The 25,925-nt window shown below is 47.6% G+C and overlaps 2 protein-coding genes across 24 annotated transcripts in view; one reads left to right on the forward strand and one right to left on the reverse strand.

Moving 5' to 3' along the window:
* Positions 1-5,553, reverse strand: part of Hsf2bp (heat shock transcription factor 2 binding protein) — an 84,351-nt gene extending 78,798 nt beyond the window's left edge. For 10 of the 13 annotated variants that reach the window (XR_013437101.1, XR_013437104.1, XR_013437103.1 and 7 more), the window contains exons 1-3: positions 5,405-5,553; positions 3,940-4,483; positions 3,321-3,471 (exon numbers count right to left, since the gene is read on the reverse strand). Coding sequence is in view for 10 of the 13 variants with exons in the window: in XM_078044729.1 (XP_077900855.1) it covers positions 3,321-3,471; positions 3,940-4,110 (322 nt within the window). In the remaining 3 variants the exon portion in view is untranslated. The other 3 variants (XM_005323447.5, XM_078044726.1, XM_078044727.1) reach the window with 3 other exon arrangements.
* The window catches only part of Rrp1b (ribosomal RNA processing 1B), a 35,219-nt gene continuing 14,835 nt past the window's right edge, over positions 5,542-25,925 (forward strand). For 4 of the 11 annotated variants that reach the window (XR_013437099.1, XR_013437100.1, XM_021725269.3 and 1 more), the window contains exons 1-13: positions 5,542-5,730; positions 11,890-11,972; positions 13,493-13,550; positions 14,672-14,757; positions 15,382-15,443; positions 15,919-16,048; positions 17,795-17,859; positions 18,276-18,457; positions 21,187-21,281; positions 21,831-21,928; positions 23,280-23,299; positions 24,018-24,146; positions 25,031-25,668. Coding sequence is in view for 9 of the 11 variants with exons in the window: in XM_021725269.3 (XP_021580944.2) it covers positions 5,601-5,730; positions 11,890-11,972; positions 13,493-13,550; positions 14,672-14,757; positions 15,382-15,443; positions 15,919-16,048; positions 17,795-17,859; positions 18,276-18,457; positions 21,187-21,281; positions 21,831-21,928; positions 23,280-23,299; positions 24,018-24,146; positions 25,031-25,668 (1,776 nt within the window). In the remaining 2 variants the exon portion in view is untranslated. Of the gene's footprint in view, positions 5,731-11,889; positions 12,215-13,492; positions 13,551-14,671; positions 14,763-15,381; positions 15,444-15,918; positions 16,049-17,794; positions 17,860-18,275; positions 18,458-21,186; positions 21,282-21,830; positions 21,929-23,279; positions 23,300-24,017; positions 24,147-25,030; positions 25,669-25,925 lie in introns of those variants that run through there. The other 7 variants (XM_005323445.5, XM_078044723.1, XM_013357823.4 and 4 more) reach the window with 7 other exon arrangements.

Raw genomic sequence — 25,925 nt, forward strand, 5'->3', positions numbered from 1 at the left:
ACCTGAATCACTACTTGGAAGTTATTTCTATGTAGAAACCTCCAAGCGCTTCTCACTTAAACTAAAAACGATCCATAACTTGTGTACTATTTGTCCTGTGTAAACTACTCAGATTCACTGTCCTCAGTTCTACTATACTCTAATTCTTACTCTGTACAAGGAGGAAAAACCAGCTAATGAACCCATAATCCTCCCTCTCACTCCCATTTGAGACTTCCATACATGCCACCACCCTAGACTTCAACATCTTCCCTCTCAGAGCTGAGTCCCTAAAGATGCTCCAGTAACACATCATCAGTGGTATTCCAAAGCACCACTTACCTTGACCAGCTTCCTAAGGTAGGTCCTATGCTAGTATCAATCTCTCCCTATGCTCATCATCAACTCAGGCCCTAAAGCTGGCTTGCAAGTTACATTATAGATTAAGCCTACAGAAGGCATCCAAATAGAATCTCACCTGCACTCTAAAGGAAACTTCTGAAAAGAGGTACACAACTTCCCTCAACTCCCTTCCCTGACATTTGTTTCTACCTTCAGGTTGCCCATGGTCACTGCTTAAGACTAGATGCACACACCCACTTCTAAAAGCAAAATAACCAACACCAAGCAAAGCCAATAACCCTACTGGACCACAGGGCTGGTGGAAGGAAAGAAGAATCCATATGCCAAACAGTTCTTGTTGCCACAGTGTGATCTCTGGATTTTCTCTGTGGCTTCATTCTTAGTCATGTTACAAGTGATTCAATTGAAGACAGGTCCATGGGAAGGCCAAGGCTATCAAATGTAGGCCTTTAAAAAAGGGAGGGGGGGGAATACTGTTTTCCTTCAGACCTTTCCCAAATGGTAAACTCAGAGCAAAAATTAGACGACAGGTGCTTTAGGAGGCCACCTTTCAGGCCAGGCCAGAAAAGCAAAAGTCCTCCTCAATAGCTCAAGTTGGAAGTCCACAGTGAACCCTCTACAATAACCCAAGCCAGTTTGGTCCTTCCTTTCTAACATCAGGTTTCTAGAAACACATGTAAGCATCATAACACTGCAACTCAGAAAAAGGAGCATGCAGACAGGAGGGCAATCCTACAAGAACAAACATCCAGCCAGGTAAAGATAACAGTAAACAAAAACAAGAGCCCTGATTATTTACTACTATCAAAGTAAAATGGGAAAAACCCATACAGTAGGAAGGAGCAGCACAGAGGACTAGACTTCAGCAAGAGAAGCCACATCTGAACAGCCAAAGTTGACAACGACTCTGGGCAGGGGCTATATCCAGCAATATGAAGCCTTTTAACCCTTGATCTGATCTGGTTTAGGTACTTGGGTGGTAGTGGTTTTACTGGTTGGCTGGTCTTTATCCTAAGAGCAAAGAGCAACTGTTAAAGACTTGAGCAGAGGAATGATGTGATCAACTGAACTGCCAAAGATTACTCAGGCTGGCAAAGGGGTCAACACAGCCTAGAGGAGGCAAACACGGGATTTAGGTGCATGTTCTGCTAGCCAGAGAGCTTCATGTCTCCACAGCAGAAGAGACGAGCCTTGGTGGAAGTAAGGCTGCCTCTCTGAAGCAAAATGTACAGGACTCACTGGTACACTGGGAAACAGCTGAGGAGGACAGACAGGTAGCTACAAAGTCTCCAGTGTATGGGGGTTGGCGGGGTTACTCTGAGATTGAGGCTGGCGGGGTTACTCTGAGATTGAGGCTGGCCAGTGTGAGATGGGGACAGAGGAATGGTTATGATGAGTCAGATGTGAGAAAGTAAAAATTAGTTTGCTGAAAAAATGAAAACCCATCCTGCAATTTGTCAGGCTAGAAGAGCAGACATGGAAAAAGCCAAGGAACAATATATCTCCTAAGGACCCTGCGACTGAGAAGGGTCACAATGAACCTTTGAGGGACTATGGACTTGTTCACTTCTAGTCTCACTCTGAAAAATCCAACTCCTAGAAACTGCTGTTTTGAGATTTTACAGAAAAAAAAAAGACCACCACATCCTGGCCTAAAGAGCCTCTGTAACAGAGGCAGCCTACATGTTCTGCTAGCCAGAGAGCTTCATGTAAGGGATTTCTAGACAGTGTTATACAGTCTATCTGAACTTTGCACTTTTTAAGTGAATGGAACCAGGAACTTCTTCAGTAAGACCTACGTTGCCTCTTTACGCAAAGCTCTACATTGCTTTGAGACATCATAACACTCACTGCTTCAGGGCTAGGGATATAGTTCGCTGGTAGAGGGCTTGCCTCACATGCACAAGGCCCCTGGGTTCAATTCCCAGCACCACCAAAAAGAGAAAATGAAAACACACACCAAGGGCTAGGGTTGTAGCTCAGTGTAGAGTGCTTGCCTTGCATGTGTGAAGCCCTGGGTTTGGTCCCCAGGACCATACAAAAATAAACAAATAAAAATAAACATATTATACTTACACACACACACACACACACACCCCAAAAAATTTAAAAAATTAAAAAAAAAAAAACCACCACTGCTTCATTTCCACACCACCCTAATCCTACCCTGCCCCTCAAGTCCTGTAACAATATGATCCTCCTCTTTGGTGAGATGCCTCCCAGTTCCTCTAGAATGTGGTCTCCCACATTGCAATGAACCATAAACCTGACCTAGTCAAACTACAGGCCTATTCCTAGTGACCTCAGTCTCATTAAGCTAGGACAAACATTTAAGAATCTGAAATGATCATGGGGAATTAGCCTTAACCCTTAAAGGCTGACTTGATAGTTAAGCAGCCTCAACCAGACATGTACTGATCAAGCTCGAACTACCTTCAAGAACTTTAAAAGGGTCCTACACTGGTACTTGACATGACAGCTCAGTTTGAAGCTCAAAAGTGTGAATGGACAAGTCCTCAAAATCCTGGCCTTAACTCAGTGCTAGAAGTTGACCTTCCCATCCACCCAGGGACAAGTGCACACACATTTAATTATCTCTACGGCTCCATTAATCCCACCTGAGGCTGCAACATGGCAGGATCTTTAATTGCAAAAGGCCTTAATTTTCAGATTGGAGTTTTTCAGAATGAAAACCATTAAATTCTTCTTCCAAGGAAGAAAACAGGACAGAAAGAGAAGCTAGTAATAAACACTACAGAAAACTGGCAACCTTTCCTCCAACACAACACACTTTTCTTAAGTTACTCTTTCAGGGGATCTCCACATTTTATCTGACTCTCCCTAATGTAATTACAAGGACTATTGCCAACACGTTAAAATTTATATACAATTACAGTTATGAACCTAAGGTAAATCTGCTCTATTAGATTACATTACCAATAACCAATCAGACTGTTAAAAATCAAGGTGGGACTCACTTTTTTCTACAATCTTTAATTTCTGGAAGCTTTCCAGTACCTCCCCATTTAGTATTCTGGGTAAGAAGTCCCGTATTTGCATCACTTCAGTTGTCAGCCGTTCCAGGTCCTTCTTTCTGACTTTAACGAACTCTTCTTTGGTTCCCATGTGCTAAAAAATGAAGACCTTTAAGATTATTATATTTCTCTTCAGGTGACTAAAACCAGCAGCCCAAGCCGACCTGCTTCTTTTTCGTGCCCCTCTGTTCCTTTAGGTGTCTTCTCCTAGAGGACACGGGTCTGGGTCACACGTGTGTAAAGCAGGTGACAACACCGGGGTGTCGGGCTCTGGGGGCCGGAGGATCGCTCGCTCGCCTCCAGGGAGACCCCGGTTGAAAAGGCAGGGGGGGGCTGCCACGCCAGCTTCGGACCGCTTGCCGAGTTCGAGGCCTGGAAACTGGGAGACCCAGTAGCGAAGTGCAAGGTCAAAGGGCAGGGGCATAGCTCCAGCGGAGCGCCGGGGTCAAGTGCAAGGTCAAGGGGCAGGGGTGCAGCTCCTGCAGAGCGCCGGGCGGTGCGGCCGCACGAAGGCGAAGAGGCCGCCGCAAAGGACCCACTGAACGCCGCGCAGCAACTTAACCTGGCGGCCTCGGCTGCCCGCACGCGGACCGGACACGGCCAGGACCAGCTCTGGGTCCGAGCACCCAATCGCCCTCAGGCCGCGTGGGTCACAGCCGCAGCCACGAAGCCGCCTTCGCCACCTGCCGGCCGCGTCCTGAGCCAGGCCTTCGAGGGCGACGAGAAGCCGCATCCCAGCCGCCTCCTGCCCTGCCCAGTGCACCGGGCCATGCGAACAGCCTTTAGCGCTTGGGCGATGCCCACCGCGGGCCGACCGCCGGAAGCGGGCCCTCCCCACTGACCCGGCAGGCCTCCTCAGCGCCTCCTGCCTCGCCCATGGCCACCGCCTCGGCTCAGTGCGCCTGCGCGGCGCTCCTTGACCCCTGCACGCCAGAAAGCGCGGGAACGAAGCCACGCCGGGTCCGAATAGTCCGCAGTACGGAGAGCTGCGAGGTTCAAAGCTCCCGGAGTTTGAGCAGCATCCTCTGCCTCGGGATCGATGGAAGGACTCCGGGAGGTCCCACTTCTGATCTTCTGGTTTAGCCCGGGTTTTAAACACTTGTTAACTGCAGAGTAGACGAAACGTGAAACCCAGAAATAAATATCAAATAAATAAATCCAAATAGTCCTTTCTCTTTTGGTGAGAGATACTGCTCTGGCCCTGACCCAGCGACCCGCTCCTGGAGCTTTCACTTTGAGAGGTGAACGTTTGTGATCACAGGAGGGTTATTTCTTCCAGGTGACAGTAAGATAACCACCCTAAATCCAGGGGAGTCACCTTACACCGGTAAATTCCCTACAGTCTTGCATGATCCCAAAGTTAGCACAACTTTAGGGACTTCCCCTCTGGGATTAGCAAGGTCTGCACGATGCCCATTCCGTAAAGTGCATGTTGAAAGGCTCCCAGAACCTGCCCCAGGATGCCCGGGGAGAGGTCAAAAGGGGAGGTTCTGGCTGCACCACAACCGGAATTGGGCCCAGGATGCCCAATGGGAGACCAGGTGGTTCACTTGGCACCCCACACCCCGCCCACCAGATGCGGGGGGGGAGGGGGGTGAGACCGAGCACTGTGCGCTGGACACCTCTGCACCCGCCCCATGATGCTAGGGAGGATGGGGTGGTTCCCTTCGCAGTGCACACACCTGCACCTGCCCCAGGTGCTGGGGGCGGGGATGCCGCCGTACTCCACATCCCAACCCTGCACCAGCGCACGGGGCAGTGGGCACTAGGAGTGCTCTGGCCCTGCCAGAACCACGCGGTAGCGGCCCGGCGGGGCTGCCCGTCAGCCTGCTAAGCAGGGCCCCAGGAGAACCTGCCTTCCCGGGCTAAGCGCCACGGAAACGCGGTGCGTACGCATCGCAGGAGAGCTGCTGGCCTGACGGGGCTTTGCTAAGTGTGCTTCGAGATTCTAGGCCACTTAAACCAGCCGTCAGTGTCTTTCCGGACAAGACCCGACCCTGGCTAACCTCGCCGCCGACCGCCCTGACCTGCGGCGACCGAAAGACAGCGCCGACACGACGCCGTGGGGCCGGGCGGCTCCTCCCGCGGCCAGAGCCGCTCCCAGAACGCGCGGGCCGGGAACGCGCGGCGCACGGCGCCTCTATGACGCCATCGGCGCGCGCCGCGCTCTGCGCAAGCGCGGTCGGGGGGCGGGCGCTCGGCGGGGTTGCTCAGGCGGCCGCGATGGCCCCCGCCGTGCAGCCCGCCGAGGTCCAGTTCGCTCAGCGGCTGGCGTCCGGCGAGAAGGGCGTCCGCGACCGCGCGGTGAGGAAGCTGCGCCAGTACCTCAGCGTGAAGACGCAGAGCGAGACAGGTGGGCGCCCACGGGGTCCGCCGCGCCACATGGCCGGTGTCGCGGTCGCCGGGGCAAGCGGCGAGCCATCCGCGTGCTGTGCCTGGGCCGTACTGGGCGGGAACGGCCAGGAGTCCGGTGGTATGCCGAAGGTCAGCGGCGGAGCCGAGAACTGGCCCGGGGCTGGTGGCTGGACATCGCCGTTAGGTGCCGGGAGAAGCCGGGCCCGGCCTGGAGGCGCGCGGGCGGGAAGTGGCCAGGTGGAGTGCGCGAGCGGGCGCGGGCCGCGGGCGGTGCGCCCAGCACGCGCCTGCAGGGCAGGAGCTGCGCGGCCCGGGACGGGCGCGGAGACCGTAAGCGCGGCTGGAGGGCTCCCGAGGTGCAGGTGGAAAGCAGGCGGTGGAGTGCGGGGAAGTGTTATTTACCCGACTAAAAGGTCCTGGGGACCCTTGAGTGAGCACTTAAGGTATGGACTGCAATGGGCGATGGAGGCCTGCTTATGTTGCATCGAGGTGGCCAAAGTTGGGCTTAGTTACTGCTAATAATAGCACAATTGAAATTGCTTAAAAGAGCATTACTCCCCACACGCGTTACTGACACAAAACACACATATCCCAAATAAGAAAGAAAAGAAAAATTAAGCTTTGGTGGGAAGTCTAAGGAGTGGATCGGAATTCCTGACATCTGTTTGGGATCTCCGTTAGTTTACCCTCCTGGTTTCCCATATCTGTAATCCAATGCCTCTTAAACCTAAACTGCTAGCCCAGCACTCTGCATGATTGTCCCACTAGCACCTCATGCTCAGTGCCCAGAGTCCCCCAAAACTTTCTGCTGCTTGTCTGCCTTCTGCTCACTCTGCAGAGAAGCCTACCTCTTCTCCATTCCCATTCAGTTCAATATCACTTCCTCCCTCTTGCTCCCACTCTTGTAGGGTTCTAAGCACCGCTAAACACTGCTGTCTGTTGTAGCATTTAGGTATATTGCTTCTTAATTATCTGTTGATGTGCCATTCTTCCCCCAAATACAGTAAGCTTCCATCTGTTTTCTTAGCTTGAAGTGAGGGCATATCCAACTTATGAGGTCCTGGCTGTGGACAAGAACAAAGACAGGTGTGGTACATATGGACCTGAGACATCCAGACAGCCTCTTGCTCACACCACTTTGTGAGCAGGTCTAGAACTTCAAATTTGGCACCAGGCTAAGGTAGCCTGAGGCCAATCAGTTGACACCAATGTCCTGGGTTCCTGCCTCCTTAGCACCCATCACACCCAGTTACTTGTGGTGTTCATCACCATATGCACATTGCATTTAGTATAATAGACCATCAAAAATAACTACAGTAGATGTCCTAGCAATAACAGATGAGAAAAACCAAGGTCTCTTCCACAGCTAAGCCCCATCAAAATAGAAACACAAGTTTGGAAATAGCTTAGCCCAACATTTGACTCTCATTGACAGGCTCAGGATCTTTTTGCATCTTGTTTAGGAAGTATTTTAACTGTCACCAACATAAATAAATAGCTCTGTAATCTTTAAAACAAGTTGGAAATCTTTGTACCACTTAAAACAATATTGCTCTTGTGCTTTAACTGTGAGTCCTCACTCACATGAATTGATCATTGTTTTGGTTCATAACAACTCATTTGTCATGATTTAGTCATTAATTCCTATATTCAGCAAACATTTGAGAAGCACCAGGTGTGTGCTATTATTATGTACCCTGTTCTTGGCACTGAACTAAACAGTCAATCCCTGCCTGTCTTTTTTGTCTTGACCTCCTGAATCACTGAGATTACAGGCATGCAACACCATGCCCAGCAATCCCTACCTGTCTTATCAATTCTGCAACTTTATAACATCTGCCAGACAGGATTGTGTATGTCTGTCATCCCAGCTACTCAGGAGGATCAAAAGTTCAAGACCAGCCTCAGCAACTTGGTGAGATCCCCATCTCAAAAGATTAAAAAAAAAAAAAAAAGTAGCTGAGGAAGTAGCTCAGTCATAGAGCATGGGTTTCAGTTCCTAGTACTGCACCCACATGAAATTTTCTGCCCCAAATTGAGGTATATCTTAGCATTTGAATCAACCTGTGACGGTTTCATTCACATCATTGCTTTCTTTGGATACATATAAAACAACAGTGTGTCTGGGGTAAGTGGTCTTAAATTTATTGATGGTGATGAGGCAACTCTCTACCTGAAGTCTTCTTTTTTTTTTTTTTTTTTTTAAATGAGAGAGGGGAGAGAGAGAGAGAATTTTTAATATTTATTTTTTAGTTCTCGGCGGAGACAACATCTTTGTTGGTATGTGGTGCTGAGGATCGAACCCGGGCCGCACGCATGCCAGGCGAGCGCGCTACCTCTTGAGCCACATCCCCAGCCTTCTACCTGAAGTCTTGATGAATAGGAGTTTTGACCCTGGGCTAAGTTAGTGTGACATTGCCCCTATCATAAATGGCTTCTGTGCTCGTGTCCTGGGGAAAATAGTGTTACCATTCAGTATATCCTGTGTCTGTGTGTCTCACTTTCATGTTCACCTGATTTGTTTTAAAATAACTACCTAGCCAGGCACAATGGCACACACACATAATCCCAGCAGCTCGGGAGGCTGAGGCAAGAGGATCACAAGTTTGAAGCCAGGCTAAGCAACTAAGCGGGCCCAAGCAACTTGGCAAAACCCTGTTTTGAAATAAAAAGGGTTGGGAATGGCAGTAGTAAAGCACCTCTGGGTTCAATCCCTAGTACCAAAAAAATAAAATAACTAAACCTAGATGGGCATGGTGGCACACTTGGATAACTATGGCTGAACGGTGAGTTGATCAGAACCACCACACCCCGCTGTTGAACACACTTCATTCACAACATGCTTCTCTGATGTGCCTTTCATTCTGACCCTGACCATATGCCTGGTACAGTAAGGAGACTAAGTCCCAAAGGTCAGTGGACAGTTTTCTGGTACTGTGCTCTTGTACACAGCAGTTGGGGCCTGCCCACCTGTCAGGTCTCTGCTGTACTTTGTGGTCTCCTTCAGCAGAGATGAGTCAGAATGTGCTTTCACATACCTGCCCACTGACTGGGTTCTGCTGTTAATTTGGCTTTGTTAGAATCTTCTGTTTTTCCATGTAGCATATCGTATTGTTCCTTTGCCTGTGATATTGGGTATACCCCATTGTTGCTTACCATTGGTTTGAGAACTATCTAGAGATAAATATACACCAAGCAGCTTTAAGTAAGAAAAGCCAGAATACAGAAGAATGTCATTCTTACTTTCTAACAGGTAGCCATGTTTTTCCACAATACAAGTAACTGTTCTGCACATGCATAGGAAAGATCTAGAAACAGAAGGCAGATAGCAGTGGCCCCTGTGGAGAGGAAACGGGATTTGGGAGGCAGTGAACAAGGCACACTTGACTATGTAACTTTGGTAGTGTGTGAATGTTTGTAATAAAAATGTGTTTTTACTAGGACTCTTCAGTTGCCAATCAACAGAACCTCCAAGCCACACTAGCTTTAAGTGGAAATTGAAGAGCAGCTTCTTGCAGCCAGCCAGTGGCACCAGAGCCCCATGTTTTTCCACTGAGACTCTGCTCCCTGGGGAGACTCAACTCTCAGGCAGGCCCTCTTCTTTTGAGGGTGGCTGAGCACAGGAAACGCTTGTGTGCTCCAAGCCTAGTAGAAGAGAGACTTCCTGGAGCCTGAGCAGAGGGCCATTTGCTGTTTAGCAGTCCTCTGGCCCAGAGAATTCCTGCTAATCTGACTTAAGCCCCTACTGCTTCTTCCACCCCTCCCTGTAGGGTGAACCCCACTAACCTCTGCTTCCTCCATATCCTTGCCCTGAAATTGGGCAGGAAATAACGGTGCATCTACTCCAGAACCAGCCACAAAAACCCAGAGTGCCAGGCCCTGGCCTCACAGTAACCCAGCTCCTTTAATCCTCTTTGCTTGTAAGTTCTTTAACATTTATGGCATCCTTTTTGTCTTTTTGTTAAGGAATATTTCAAACATATAAAAAAACATATGTTCTCATTTTTTTTAAGTTGTAGATGGACACAATACCTGTATTTTATTTATTTATATGTGGTGCTGAGAATCGAACCCAGTGCCTCACACATGCTAGGCAAGCGCTCTATACCACTGAGCTACAACCCTAGTCCAAATGTCCTCATTTCTCTGCTTTGGCATTTGCCAGTGCCCAGGCAGATTGTCTGCCCTTTCCTCCTTCCCTCTAGGTTCTTGTGAATCAAAGCCCAGGCATCTCACTCCATTTCCAGACACCTCAACATATGTGTCTGAAAGATAAGGACTCATAGCCACAGTACCCTCCTCATACCTTAAACACATCCTTAATGTGTAATACCCAGTCTGCTGATTTTTATGACAAATCAGAATCCAAATAAGACTCACCTGTTGCATTTGACGTCTGCTAATTCCAACAGGTTTTATGCATCTTTTTTCCCCATATAGTTTATTTGTTGGAGGACTGGTCATTTGTCCTGTAGACTCACACATTTGAAGTTTTGCCAACTACATCACAAGGTCATCCTTAACCTGTTCCTCTACCCCCTGGATTTTCTATAAGCTGGTGTTGCTAGGTAGGTTTAACACAACTCAGGTTTTGTTTTAAAGTTCCTCAGTACTTTTTGGCCTAATGTTTTAGCAGTCATTGATCCTTGCCCAGGTCCACTAGTTCACTAGAGACTTAAGCAGTCTTTGAATTTGATCAAAAAATATATATATATTGCTGTTATGACTACAGTTGGCTGGGCTCTGGTGGATTTTATGTTATTGGTGTAAAGATCCCTACATGTGGGCTGAGGATGTGGCTCAAGTGGTAGCACACTCCCCTAGCATGCATGAGGCATTGGGTTCGATTCTCAGTACCACATAAAAATAAAATAAAGATGAAGATCCCTACATGTGACTCATTTGTAAAAGAGGAAAACCAGCCCTTACCTCTTTTGTGCAGCTCTTGAAGGGCATGTACTTGAATTTCACCAATTTCTGATATTTTGATTTAAGTGGGAAACTGTCATAAAAGAATCAAGACCAGGGCTGGGGCTGGAGCTCAGTGCTAGAGCACTTGCCTAGTACATGTGAGAATACTGGGTTTGGATCTCAGCACTGCAAAATATAAATAAGTGAGTAAAATAAAAGTCCATCAACATCTAAAATTTTTTTTAAAAAAAGAATCAAGACCATCTTAAAATTATTGATGTGAGGAAATTTTTATTTTTAATAAAATGTATAAAATGGAGTAAACTCATTTTGAATACACCAAACATCAGTCCATTATTATCTCTGGAGTGTTGCAATCACACCAATTCCAAATCCATGCTACTTTTTGCATTCATCTATTATATCCCAGTCTGCTACTCCCAATGATTGTCCCCATTATTCCTAGTAAGATATCAGTGAAGACCATTTGTAGCACATGGAAACTTAAGGATATTGGTTCCCTGGCCCATGGTCTTGAGATCCAGGAGTGGGCACCTGCCTCTCATTTCTGATTCCTTATGTGGCTCAGAATGTTTCATGGCTCCTGGGTCGGTTAATGTTTTTTTAAAAAAATTAAGGGGTGCTTTCCTAGTCCTTTGACTTTCAGGTCTGTTATTGAGAGCCCCCTGCATCTTGGGCCTGCCTGGCTTTCTGTTCTTCAGTGGGTCTGCCAATTGCTAGATTTCATGTGACTGGGTAATCCTGCATCATTTGTCAGATCTGCAGTACTAAGCAGGCAGTGCTTGAGGCGGGTGCTGATTCTATAAATGGCCACCTCATGGGTTCTGTCTGGTTTTGGTTTGGAGAGAGTTGGCTGTGCTGGAGATCAAACCCAGGACCTCAGTATCAACCCCGGCAGGCACTGTACCCCTGAGCTGCACCCTCAGCCCCGGGGTGTTGATTGTGTTGTGATCACACGTGCTTCCTTGTGTTTCTTGACTGTTGAGGACTTGACATCATAGCTCCCTCTCCAAGGCTGAACTATCTGTGCGGTTCATGTGTTCATTGTAACATAGGAAACCTGGCGTTCAAATTTAAGAAACAAGGCTTAGGGTTGGAAGAGAATTAGAAGCATGTGGTAATGTTTTCACCGCTACTGTGGCCCTTTTAGGTTTTAAGAAAGGAAATATATAGACTCTAAAATAAGATTTGTGTGTGTGCGTGTGTATGCTCTTTTGCCCTGCAGGAGGTTTCAGCCAAGAAGAACTCCTAAAAATATGGAAAGGACTCTTCTACTGCATGTGGGTGCAGGACGAACCCCTTCTGCAGGTAACACAGCCCCTTTGTCGTGTTCCTGGACCTTTGGCACGCTGGCTAAGAGAGACTTGATGTTGACCCTCAGTCAGTGCCCTGGCATACCTAAGCAGATTGGGAATGAGTGCCTCCAGGAGCCGGTTTCTCAGCTCGTCTGAACAGAAAGGGATGCTGCACCAGCTTTTAGGTTAATCATCTTTCAAATACAATGGATATTCTAAGTCGTAGACTTCTGTCATCATTTCATAGATTCCATGGTAGGTTTTGCATTATGTGTTTTAAAGTTTCTGTTTCTTCTCTCTCAAGTTTACTCCTTGTAGACAAAAAAGTGTGATAGGAAGCACTAATCTTAAGAAACTTCGAGGTGTAGGCTCCACCTACACAGTGTGGCTGGTATTGGGTATAAGGCAGCTTCCTGCTCGCCTTCCGTTCTTCCACAGGCCCTTGTGGCTAAAGCCTCTCTAACCACTAACCAAGGAAACTCGGTGGAAACTGCGCCACTCACCAAGTGTGTTGGGTGAGCCTTGGTGCCCATCTGTGGAGTACACTCAGCCCCACCGCCAGTGCTCTGTTAGAGAATGCTCATAGAAAACTGCCTTCTGAAAGCAGCTGCGCCTCTGGTGGCGGAAACGTGCAAGCCTCTGTTGTCGGGTCCTCCTGCAGTTTCCTGCTGGGCTCCTCCGTGCGGCCCTGCCACTGCACCCATGCTGGGTAACAGCTTGTCTGGATTCTCATATTCACATTACTCAACATATTTTGAGTAGGTTAGCAGGGCAAAACATTTTTAGATTCATTCAAAAGTAACAACCAGCAGCTTTAGTAAAGAAAGAACCAATAAACAACATGTTCAAGTCTGGAGTTCATTTTAAAAGGAAGGAAAATTAGGTGAAGTGTGAGCAGTATCACTGAGGACCGTTTATGCCCAGGGACCTCGTGGACAGAAGGCTTGCTGCCAGGCAGGCTTCTCCACAGACCATGCCCACCGCGCTCTCCCGAAACAGGCCCTGCTGTGCTTTGGCCAGCTTGTCTTCAGAGGGCACTCCTGGCAGGGCGGAGCCTTAGGAGGGTCCTATCTAACCTTTATTTTCCAACCTACTCTCGCCAGGTAGAAGACTTTTTTATCCCACAAATTAGGTCTGTGGAGTGAGAACCCCAGTGTTCAGCCACCAGGGAGGGACCCTGTGTTTTCTGTCTTTCACAGCATTTAAAGATTTGATACAATCTCAGCTTGATTACAGTTTTAAAGCCAGGGATTGATGGCTAATGTGGGCCTCTGGTGGGTCGTTGAATGGCTTACTACATGCTTTCAAACCCACAGCGTAGCCTGTTCCCACACACACATGAAGTCAGCACAGTTGAGGTCTTACACTTGGAGACACCAGGTGCTCACAGCCTCACCCCTTGGTGACAGTCACTAGAACAGAAAGCACAGGCTTTCCCGCCAGCAGGGTGGGAGGAGGATGCAGGCCACAGTGCTGCCTTGATGGTACAACACGTAATAACCCCGATGTTTCTCCCCAACCCCACCTTTGCAGGAGGAGCTAGCGAACTCTATTTCCCAACTCATCCATGTTGTTAACAGCTCAGAGGCTCGTAAGTCCTGATGTTTTCATGACTTTCAAAACTTCCTTGTTCTTCACATTTGGTAATTTGCCTGGGAAACCTAGTCAGTGTTGTTTCTTTTCCTTCCTTCAGAGTCCCCCATTTCCCAGGGCGTTGGTTTAACATGAGCCTGGTACTATGTTATATAGGCATTAGGCAACAAGCCTTTCTTGTTTTAAAAGCTTGCAGACGAAGGTAGCAACTTCTAAGACAGTATGGGGGCACCTTGTGTACAGTCAGTCGACACGCAAAGACTAGCTCCTCAGCCAGGTTCTGAGTCACTTGGGCACTCTCACAGCTATCCATTCACACGCCAGCTTATTTGGTCACCTCTGGCAGGTGCATGCTCCCCAAGGTGAGATAGAGGACAACACTGGTAGCAAACTACAAGGAAACTTCTCTACCAAAAGGAAGCCAGACGGAAAATTAAGATTGCTGAGACAGGCTTGAATTATTTATAAAGGAAGAAAGGATGACAGTGTGTTCTGCTTAGCACGCCCCAGAGCAAACCCATCACAGTGGCTTGAGAAACTGCAGTGGTTCTGGGTTCAGCTCACAGTGAAGGAAATTGAATCATGCATACTATAGGCTTGATGTATTAAGAAAGAATTTTACTCTGAAAAGTAGTAAATCCAAAAAAGAAATCAGCAAGTTTTTCCAGTGGAAACGTGCTAGCATCAAGGCTCAGAAGAGAGGACTAGAATGCCCTGTGCTAAAGCTTTCCCAAATGATACCTAGCACAGACGGAAAGTGGAGCCTGCGAGGATCATGTGAGTGCTCATCAGGATGAGTGTGTGTTTTAAAGGGTACCGTGGAAAGGGCCTGCAGTGTGGATCAGGGAATTTGGATTTTAGGTAAACGTGGCTTTTCAGTAGGTAAGGTGCTCCAGAGAATGCTCTGGTGGGGAGGTATCACTAGCCTCCTGGTATTTTAATCTATTTATCTTAAGGTAAAGGAAATTATCAAGTGTATTCACTTATTGACCAGATTGTTTAACTTCCCAAGAATTTTTGAGACAAGTAAATAAACCCTAGTTTCTCCTCACTCTTTTCTTACTATGTGGTCTACCCTAATATGGGAACCAAGCTCTCAGAGCCTCTTGTTCCCTGCAGAGCACCTGTTCATTCAGACCTTCTGGCAAACCATGAATCGAGAATGGAAGGGAATAGACAAGCTGCGCCTGGACAAGTACTACATGGTAAGGTCAGCATGCCTTTGTCCACATTGACTTTAAGACTTCATGTTCAGCCAGGCGCAGTGGCACAAGCCTGTGATCCCAGCTGCCTAGGAGGCTGAGCCAGGAGGATCAGACATTCAAGGCCCACCTCAGCAACTTGGAGAGACAGTGTCTTAAAATAAAATACTCTGGGCATGTAGCTCAGTGGTAGAGCACTTGCCTATCACGCGCAAGGCCCTGGGTTCATTCCACAGTACTGAGAAGAAAAGGCTTCTGTGCAAAAAGAATGTTCTGCATCATAAAACCAATAGAGGGGAGTTAGGGTTTAGCTCAGTGGCCAGGCACTTGCCCACTATGCACAAGGACCTGGGTTTGATCACTAGTGCTGTGGGGGGAAAAAATAATTAACAAACAATGGAGCGCTTGTCTGAAGTAGAGCAGTATCAGGTATTTATAGAAGGTTCTCTGCACCTCTTCTACCTGTCAAGGAAGCACTTGGGGATCATTAGTAAACAAAATATATCATTATATTTATCATGGATATTGTTTTGTTTTTCCGGATCCAGACAATGCACCAATTTCATTTGATCTCCTTATTCTGCCAAGCTGATTAACATTTCTTTGTAACAAAAATTGTCTCTTTAGCTGATTCGCCTGGTCCTGAGGCAGTCTTTTGAAGTTCTGAAACGGAATGGCTGGGAGGAAAGGTTGGTAACTATTTGAGTTAGCATTTGGTGACCCTCGAGACCAGTGAAGAAAGCCTGGGGGTTACCTCAGCAGTAGCACGCTTGGTACACATAAGGCCTGGCTGATCTTCAGTGATACCAGAAAATACTTGTAGGATAATAATAGGGTGCTTTCTAAAGCTTTTCAGTTGATCAGAACCCCTGAATTGTCTGGTGTGCCGTCAAGCCCTAGAGTGATGTAAGGAGCAAGGCGTCCTTCCTCAGGGAGGGGTCCAAGCCCTGTGAAGGCACGGAGCAGCTGGCAGGTGTAGCGGACAATACTTCATGCTGGTTTAGTGGTTGCCTTCCCTGGACATCTTCCTTGGCCTTGTCTTTATTGTTATGCAGTATTAGTTCTCACCTAAGTAATTTTGTTTTCTCTTGGGGATGAAAGTGTTGGCCTGCTCTCGTTAAAAGAATCATGTTTTTGTTTTTGTTTTTGTTTCTTTTTCTTTAGCCGAATCAAGCTTTTTTTGGATGTTCTGATGAAGGAGATCCTTTGTCCTGAGAGCCAGTCTCCTGATGGAGTGAGGTTCCACTTCATCGATATTTATTTGGACGAACTATCCAAAGTGGGAGGAAAAGAGGTAAGAAACAGTTGGGCATGCTGGCAGCAGTGTGACAAGACCACAGGTGCTCAGAAGAGTTGTCTGCAAAGTGCCGCCCCTTGGCACTTGATACCAGTGACATTAGTAGCAGAGTGGGTCCAGCCTCTCCGAGTCATTCCCCATGGGGAATGTGCACCAGGATGCATGCGGCAGTCCTGTTCGTATAACAGAAGTGAGCCAGACACAGTGTTACGTACATTTGATCCCAGTGACTCTGGATCCTGAGGCAGGAGGGTCATTTGAGCCCTGGATTTCAGTACCAATATAGCAATACCCTTGAGAGCTGGGCATGGTGGCACACGCCTGTAATCCAGCAGCTTAGGAGGCTAAGACAGGAGGATCACAAGTTCAAGGCCAGCCTCAGCAACTTAGTGAGGCCCTAAGCAACTTAACAAGACCCTGTCTCAATTTTTAAGAAATAAAGTAAAAAGGACTGGGGATATGGTTCAGTGGTTCAGCACCCCTTGGTTCAATTCCTGATGCAAAGAAAGAGAGAGACAGAAAGGAAAAGAAACAGTTAAAAATACCCTTCGGAGAATTCAGGAATGAGGAGAAATCCTCAGGATATAGTGAGGATTTTCAAAGCACCAGGGGAAAAGGCAACAGACAAAGCATATGTTTTAGTCAGCTCTTTCACCACTGTGACTAAAGGATCTGACCAGAACAATTCTAGGGGAAGAAAAGTTTATTTAGGGTTCGCAGTTTCAGAGGTCTTAGTCCATAGAAGGCTGACTCCATTCTTCAGGCCTCGGGGTGAGGCTGAACATCATGGCAGGAGAGAGTGGCAGAGGGAAGCAGTTCACATGATGATCAGAAAGCAGAGAGAAAGACTACTCTCCAAAAACAGAATCTATCCTACAAAGCCAGGCCCCCAGTGTCCCATCCCCTCTAGCCACATCCCACCTTCCCTCAGTTACCATTTAATTAATCTCATCAGGTAATGAATTCATTGATTGGGTTAAGGCTCTTGTAATGTAATTCTTCTCAGCATCTTGCATTTTCTCACATTAGCTCCGGGGGACACTTCACACCCAAACCATAACGTATACAAATGGTATGAAGTGTATTTTTAGTATATAGATAATTATCTAACATTGAGAAGATGAACAATTTTGATTTCTTTTACAAATGTTCCGCAGAGATGTTGTTGTTGTTGTCGTGGTCATCATTGTTAAAAGAGACCGTAGCCAGACACAATGGCACACACCTGTAATCCCAGCGGCTTGGGAGGCTGAGGCAGGAGGACCAAAAGTTCAAAGCCAGCCTCAGTAACTTACAAGGCCCTAAGCAATTCAGCAAGACCCTGTCTCTAAATAAAATACAAAAAGGGCTGGGGATGTGGCTTGGTAGTTAAGCACCCTCCTGGGTTCAATCTCTGGTACCAAAAAAAAGAATAAGAAAGCCTTCATCTCACACCTAGTGGTAGTACCCACGTAGAACTTCTTGTAGGGAGAAAGCCTGTGTATTGCAAGATAGCGCTGGCTGGGCTGGTGGTGCTTGGTGTTACTATACTAAGGTACCCAGAAGGCTGGAGGATGGCTGTGACCTTGAGCCTACCAGGCCTCTGTGGCGAAGCACATCTGGGGCTGGAAGACAGGAATCACTGCATCTCCCGATCCAGATGCACAGAATGGTTCCCTTTCCAGTGTGTCAGGAAGGAAAGGGGGCTGGATTTTGTTTTGTTTTATTTCAATCTTTTTTTCTTATTTTATGTCTAAATTACAGCTTTTGGCAGATCAGAACCTCAAGTTTATTGACCCATTCTGCAAAATTGCTGCCAAGACCAAGGAGTAAGTGGCTCATCACATGTTTATACTGCTTCTGTGGATACTCAGAGGTGGGTGGGGTCCTGTTCTGAGGCAGGGTGCAGGACAGCTAGGATGAGTGTCCAGAGCAAAGAGTGTGCAGTGTCGATTCCCATTAATGAGGCCTTTGAAGCACTGAGTAGTGATTTGGATTCCCGCTTCAGAGTTTGACCCGCTTGTTCCTGGAATGTCCTCCCACACCCAGAGTTCTGCCCACTGTGCATTCATGGCCTACCATCCCATGGCATGTAGGTGGCTCCTCACCGGTGCCTGCTGACCGCTGGTAGTGCCCCACAGGTGCTGCACAGTGCTGCTCTGCTGCTCATCTGCTGCACTCCTCTTGTGCAAGGTCCAGATGGTGTGTTTTAATTGCGTTCTCTCCGCTGTGCTTCTACCCTCAGCCACACACTGGTACAGACTATAGCTAGGGGTGTTTTTGAAGTCATTGTAGATCAGTCTCCTCTTGTACCTGAAGACACAGTGGAGGAACAGAAAACCAAAGTGGGTGATGGTGACCTCTCTGAAGAGGAGACTTTTGAAAACGAGGCAGCTTGGAAAAAAGTAGTTAGCAGAAAGAAGACAGGTGAGACTTCCTACAGTGGTCTTTCTTCTGTCTTTGGGGATTGTGTTGTTGTTTTTAATTCTCATCAAGCAAATATTTCTTAAATACTTGCTAACCAGGCTCAGTGGTGCATGCCTGTAATCCCAACAGGTCTGGAGGCTGAGGCAGGAGGATTACAAGTTCAAAGCCAGCCTCAGCAATTTAGCAAGGCCCTAAGCAACTTTAGTGAGACCCTGTCTCTAAATAAAATATAAAAAGGGCTTGGGGATGTGGCTCCGTGGTTAAGTGCCCCTGGGTTCAATTCCTAGTACACAAAAATAAATAATAAAACACTTGGTGGCTTCTTATTGAAGATAATCCAGAGTTGGCTCCTGGAATATGGCTCTGCCCAGACCCCTCCCTAGAAAGAGAGTCAAGTGTGTGAAGACATTTGTTCCCATTGGGGACCTGGGGAGCCCCAAGCCCACACCTTTTGTATCTTCTGGGAGCTGAATTCTGTGAGGGCTCCATCATTGTCCTGGCTCATATGTTGGGGTCTTCTCATTGGTTCTGTTTCATTTGATGTGTCTGAACACCCTGGTGTGAACACTCGTCTGCTAAAGCCTCCTCCGCAGAGCTCTGCAGGTGGTCAGAAATGTGCTCACCTTCTGGCACCTCTTATTTCCTGTCTTTGCATGTTTAGATGCTCACTGTGGACTGACACTGCTTTTATATTGTTCTGTGTCCTGAGGTTCTGAGGTTGTGGACCATCAAAACCCCTACAGTGGTGTGAAGTAAATGGTTAGGTCAGAGTTCCCCACCTTTTCTCCCCCTTCCCCCTCCCATTTATTTTTTAGTTGTAGGTGAACACAATGTCTTTATTTTATTTTTATGTGATGCTGAGGATTAAACCCAGTGCCTCACACATGCTAGGCAAGTGCTTGGCCACTAAGCTACAGCCCCAACCCTAGAGTTCACCACCTTTTGAAATGCATGTTGCCACTGAGAAGCAGAAGTTCAGGGGTGAGAGGCAGGGAAGGAAGCGGAAATGTTGGGGAATGATATTGGCCAAATTATATTGTTAGATTGTGTGCATGTACAAACATGTAACACTAGATCTCACTATTTTGTATAGCTATAATGCACCAATAAAAAGAAGGAAATTTGGGGACTAAAGGTACAGCCTAGTGGTAGAACACTTCTAGCATGCTCAAGGTCCTATGTTCCATCCCCTAGCAAAGGAGGCTCGATATTATTTTTTTAAAAAGACCAATATTTGTTGTGGAAAATCAATATTGTATTTGTCTTAAAAAAATCTGGAAGGGGAGCTGGTGTTGTGACTTAGTGGCAGAGTAGTTGCCTAGCATATGTGAGACTGGGTTTGATTCTCAGCACTGTGTATAAATAGATGGACAAAATAAAGGCCCATTTAAAAAAAAATAAAGGAATCTCTTTTTAAAAAAAAAAAAATCTGGGGGCTGGGGATGTGGCTCAAGCGGTAGCGCGCTCGCCTAGCATGCGTGCGGCCCGGGTTCGATCCTCAGCAGCACCACATACCAACAAAGATGTTGTGTCCGCCAAGAACTAAGAAAAAATAAATAAATGTTAAAATTCTCTCTCTCTCTCTCTGTCCCCCTCTCTCTCTCACTCTCTCTTTAAAAAAAAAAAAAAAAAAAAAAAAAAAAAAAAAAAAATCTGGAAGGTGCACACCTGTGACCCTAGCAACTCAAGAGACTTAGGCAGAAGGATCGTGAGTTCAAAGCCAGCCTCAAAAATGGTGAGGTTTTGAGCAACTCAGTGAGATCCTGTCTCTAAATAAAATACAAAATAGGACTGAGGATATAACTCAGTGGTTGAGTGCCCCTGAGTTCAACCCCTGATATCAAAAGAAAAAAAAAAAAATTAAAGGCTGGGGATATAGCTCAGTTGATAGAGTGCTTGTCTCGCATGCAAAAGGCCCTGGGTTCAATCTCCACCACCACCAAAAAAGGGGTGGGGGGGCTGAGATGTGTCTCGGTGTTTAAGTGCCCCTGGAGTGCCCCAATATCAAAAAACAAGGATAGACTGGAGTGTTAGTAGCCCAAGTGGCAGGCTTGAGCAAGTCCTAGTGTGGCCTCAGGAAAAGTTGCCAATCTAGTACAGATTGAGCATCCCTCATCCAATATGTTCTCAAATCTGAAACTTTTGAAGTATCAATGTGACACTCAAAAAGTTTCAGATTCTGGAGCATCTCAGACTTTTGGATTAGAAATATTCAGCAGTTCAGTCTGTGCAAATGTTTCAAAATCCAGGAAGCTCCTAAATCTGAAATGCATCTGATCCTGCATGTAAGGTAAAAGCTTCTGAAGCTGTAGAACAGATTTCCACCTATACTGACCACAGACTCCAAGTCCATTCACCTCCTCCCAGTCAAGAGCAGCACAGAGCTGTGGTCCACCTGCCTGAGTGCTTCAAGAGCTTCCCTTCCCCTCAGCCACAGGCAGTAGCCAGGACAGCCTATGGCAGGGAAGTGGAGGTAGCAGCAACTTATGTGGGTTTGTCTGTAGTGTCACCACAAGGAGGAGGGCCAGGAGCAGTGTGCTTCCTCCAGGGTTCGTCCTCTTCCCAGGACCAAACAACCCAAACCCCTTTGGGAGATTATCAAGTGCAGGTGCAGGGTTTTCTCTGGGAAGAAACATTTGTTTTCATCTGGGTAAACACTGCTCCTGGGGAAGCATCATTACTGCTTATCTGACATATCAAGAATCTTGACCTTGAGTGTATTTTGACAGCACTGAACAAATGCCCCTCCAGGAGCGATGGAATCAGTGATAAAAGAGGAAGAAAGGACTGTGGTACCTTGGAGGACACGGGGCTACTTCTCCAGGTGGGTGTTTGCTTTTTATAGAATATAGACTTACTTCGTGGCCTGGCAAGAGAATTAGGGTCAAAGCTAATCATGCTGTAGAGCCTGGCGTGTGAAGCTCTTAATCACTTCTGTCACTGAAGTTCCCTTCCTTAGAATGAGCTTACTGAAGATGAGTTTAAGTAGTGTGGAATTTTGAAAGCTCTCGGTCCCCATTTTAATTGCTAAGATCTACAGAGCCAGCTCCAGCAGTCCTTTTCGAATAAGAGTTTATTGTTCTACCAAGTACAGATTAGAAATCTAGATTAAACTTAAAAAGAAGCACATCTAGGAGAATTTGGTGATGTGCCTTATGTCACAGTTTAAAGGGGGTATGGAATGCTCACTGCCTGGCTTCTCCTAGATGAAAGATAGCTGGGAGGTGACTTTCAAAGATGGTTCCCACCCTGGTCCCCGCCTCAGCATGAGATTGCTGAGCCTTTCTCTGGTGCCTAGGGGTCTTATTGGAAAATGTGAACTTCCAAAGTCAAGCATGTGGCTTTGCTATAAGGCTGTTGTTTTGTGATGTAGTTTGACTATAAGGCTGTTGCGGACCGACTCTTGGAAATAGCCAACAAGAAAAACATTCCTCCCTTCAACCGGAAACGTCTCTACAAACTCATCAAAAAGTAAGTGGTCTGGTGGGCTCCTTTGAGTCTTGTGACACAGGCAGCTGTAATCGTGCTCACTTTGTGTCCTTTGTCCTTTGGGGTTTTGGGGGTTGTTGTTGTTATAGTAGATGGACACAATGCCTTTATTTTATTTCATTTGTTTACTTTTATGTGGTGGTGAGGATCAAACCCAGCACCTTGCACGTGCTAGGCTGGCACTCTATCGCTGAGCCCCAGCCCCAGCAATGTAATAAACACATAAACTGAAGACCTAATGAAAACAGCTGGCTCTTGCCTCTCAAGTTCCATTCTTCAGATGCAGCCATGCTTATGTCTTTTTGCTGTTTTTGTTTTGTTTTGTGGTATGAGCTACATGAGACAGGGCCTCGCTAAGTTGTTCGAGGTTGGCCTGGAACTTGTGATCCTCCTGCCTCAGCCTCCTAAGCAGTGGGATGTGCCACCACACCTGGCTTTTCACTGTTTTATAACAACATCAATGTAAAAAGAAGCCTGCTGGTGTCTGCAAGTCATGGGTGAAGAGACTGAAGTCAGATGCTGTCCAGGAGTCCTACGTTGCTAAGATGGGTGGGGGTTGCCTCCCTTGCTTTCTCCTCCAGCAGGGTGGAGGCCAACATGGTGCACTGATTTAGTGGTTGGTGTCAGTGCACAGAGGCATGTCAGTCATGCACCGTGGATCCCGTGGCACATTATGACCCAAGACAAGTAACAACTGTCTGATCACACTATAGTGTGAGCACTGTCATTTCTTTTTCCATGTTAAAAAGACCCCCGGAAGGTAGCTTCTATAACTTGCCCCTTTGTATAGTTAGGTGACTGAAGGCCACAGCATCAGTCCTCAGCCTTGGCTTTCTTGTTCTAATGCACCAAAATTGTATAAGAACACCACTTGGCATGTCTCCATGGGACAGTTAAACATAATTAGAGATTTAAGTTCTTTTACCTTCAGAAACAAGTGAGGGAAAATTAGGTTTCATTTGGGCACTGTGGTATACATCTTTAATCCCAGCCACTTGAGAGGCTGAGATGGGGAGATCTCATGTCTGGGCCAGACTGAGCAACCTAGCAAGACCCTATCTCAAAATAAAATACAAAAAGGGCTGGAGATGTAGCTCAGGGGTAGAGCACTTGCAAGACAGACACTGTCCTTGATTTGCATGGTGATCAAGGGTGATTTTGTTCCAGTCTCTCCCTTCTCTGGACACATGTTCTGGGATTCCTCTTTGGCCCCCTGCTGGAGAAGGGAGTGGGCTAAGAGTAGCTGAAGCCTGCCTGTGTTATGAGTTCAATGCATGAGTCTGTGCAAGACAGAAGGAAGTGTTTCTCTATGAACTTTTGTGTTCTCTTTCAGGTTCCAAGGCCTTTCTGAAGGTGAGGAGAGTCCACATAGTGATTCAGGATGTTCTTCCTGAACATCTGTGCCAGGCATTGGGTTAGGGGTTGGACAGGGCACTTATTGAAAGCTCTTGGGATCTGGTAGCCCTAACCTGTGTTCTTCCTGGAGCACCTGACACAAGAGGCCAGGAATGCAAGTGTAGCACCCTTTAAAACCTGCCCACCTTGCCCTGGGCACCCCATAAATACCAGGGCCAGGGAGCAGGCTGCCCCTTGTTGGGGTTTTTATTACGTTTTGAATAAGCAGATTTCTGTTGGGCTAGGGAGATTCCAGTTGGTCCTTCATGAAGAGGGAAGTCTGCCTCTGGATCCCTTTACTATGCTATTATGACCTTTTGTCCCCAAGGGAGAGCTGTGTGCTGTGAGTTACCTCTGGATGAATGATGAACCCAAACCCCCCTCATCCACTGGACGCTTGGAATTGGGGAAAGCAAAGAGCAGGTGGAGTCAGGAGACTGCCTGGCCCAGTCCAGCTCCAGGACTGAGCCACAGAGGGTTACCCACAGTTGATAAAATCCACAAAGCTTTGTTAAGTGTGTAATTGCTGTGTCAGCGGCTTCCAGGTTTAGGGTGGTGGAGATGAGGCAGACATCTAGATTTAAAGTCTGATCTGGCTAGCTTGGGCAGGGGCCAACTCCAAGACCCTGGGGCAGAAGACCTCAGGAAGCTGAGAGGTGCCTCCGGTGTCTCTCAGGTGGTATATCTCAACTCAGTTTTCCTGAGGACATTGCTGCTGATGAAGGTGATCAAGCTCTCAGTCAAAGAAGACATAAGAAAAAAAGACGTAAGCTCTTAGAGAAAGCTGACTTGGAGAAGGAAACAGGTGAGCTGGAGGGCTTCAGAGCAGGGCACGCCAGGCTGAGGGTGGTGGAGTGGGTGTGCTGTTGAGGTCCAGAGAACTTGAGTTAGCACACAAATCATGGGCAGAGCAAAAAGTTTCATTTGGGGTTTTTTTTGTTTTGTTTCTTTTTTTTTTTTTTTTTTTTTTTTCTTGTTTTTGTTTTGGTTCCGGGGATTAAACACTGGGCGCTTAACCAGTGAGCCACAACCCCAGATCTTTTTATTTTTTATTTTGGGACAGGGCCTCACTGAGTTGCCAAGACTAGCTTTGAGCTTTTATTCCTGCCTTAGCCTCCTGAGCTGCTGGGATTGCAGGCAGGTGCTACTGTGCCTGGCAGAGTGTCCATTTTAAATGGCTAAAGCGTAAACAGTTTTTTCCCCACGTTTTGTTATTTTCTATTTAACCAGGGCTCCAGCTCAACTCCTCCTCTTGTGGCCGCATCTTCAGGGGAAGGAAAGCGAGGACAAGATGTGGAGACTAGAGCCTCTGCCCTTGGAGCAGGGATGTGCCAGGGTTTCTCTAGACTCCTGCCTCAGCCTTGGAGTAGGGGTTTCGTGGTGGCTTTTACCTTACGGCCATCTCATTATCAGAAGCCTGGCTCCTTCAGTCAGTCCCCTTCCACTGAAAAGGATGGGGAGGCTTGCAGTCACAGCTGCAGGGGAAGAAGGAGACAAGCCTGTGGAGGCACCAGGTGCACCCAGGAGGTCAGAACTCTTCTAGAAGTAGATGTCCTAGAACCCACGGCCTGGGGTGTGGCTCAGTGACAGAGAGCCTGCCTTGTATATATGAGGCCCTGGGTGCCAGTCCAGTCAGGCAAGGCTGTCCCCAGCCCTGGGGAGCTTTTTTACTGCTCTCTGTCTTTACAGGAAACAGAGTCTTTCTTGCTGAGGAAAAGGACAGTGAAGGCTGCATTCAGAAAAGAAAAAGGAAAAAAAAGAAGAGGAGCCACCCCCAGCCTGAGACTCTGGACCTGAGGGACACAGCCTCACCCTCAGCACAGAGCAGGGGTGGGGAGCCTGAGCCTGCTCAGAGGCAGGTCCCCCAGGTGGGAGAGGCCGAGTCCAGCACCAGGGAGGAGAGCAGCTCGGAGCACCCCGCCTCCGTCCCCACACGTGGCAGGAGGAATCGGCTGAAGAGAAAGAGCCTGGGTGCACAGGGAGAGATCCGGGACCCCACAGAGCTGCCTCTGGAAGACAAGGCTCAGAGTGGCCCTGGCAGCAGCCATCCTCATGGACCTGCTGCCAGAGGCTCCCCAATAGATGGAACCCAAGTCCCGAAAAGGAAGAGGAAGCTTGGAGTGCACCCTGTCAATGGCAGTGGCCAGACCACCTTGCCCCAGTGCAGGAGGCCACAAAAAAAGAAGGCAGAGCCCAGCAGCCTTGACCTCTATAGTCTGTCCAGTCAGAAGACAATTTTGAAAAAGAGGAAGAAGATGAAAGAAATGTCAAGCTTGATAGAATACAACGGAATACTGGGATCCAGAGTCAGACAGCTCCAAGCTCTGGTAAGGTGGGCAGGGCCCGAGGCAGGGGTGCCCAGGCCCTCAGAGTACACACTGAGGAGCCCTGCTCCCTCTTGTGGCAGGGATTGGGGGTTGCTGGGCATGGTCAGACCTGGACCAAGCCATGCTTAGAAGGCTGGGTGATTTATAACATTCCTCACCCAAGCAAATGACAGGTGCCTGTCCAAGTGGCAAGTGCAGGTATTTCCCGGCTACCACCTACACCCAGGCCACACGCTCCAAGGTGAGGGAAAGGTGAG

This window comes from Ictidomys tridecemlineatus, chromosome 3, assembly GCF_052094955.1.
Source record: "Ictidomys tridecemlineatus isolate mIctTri1 chromosome 3, mIctTri1.hap1, whole genome shotgun sequence".
Classification (NCBI taxonomy): Eukaryota; Metazoa; Chordata; class Mammalia; order Rodentia; family Sciuridae; genus Ictidomys; species Ictidomys tridecemlineatus.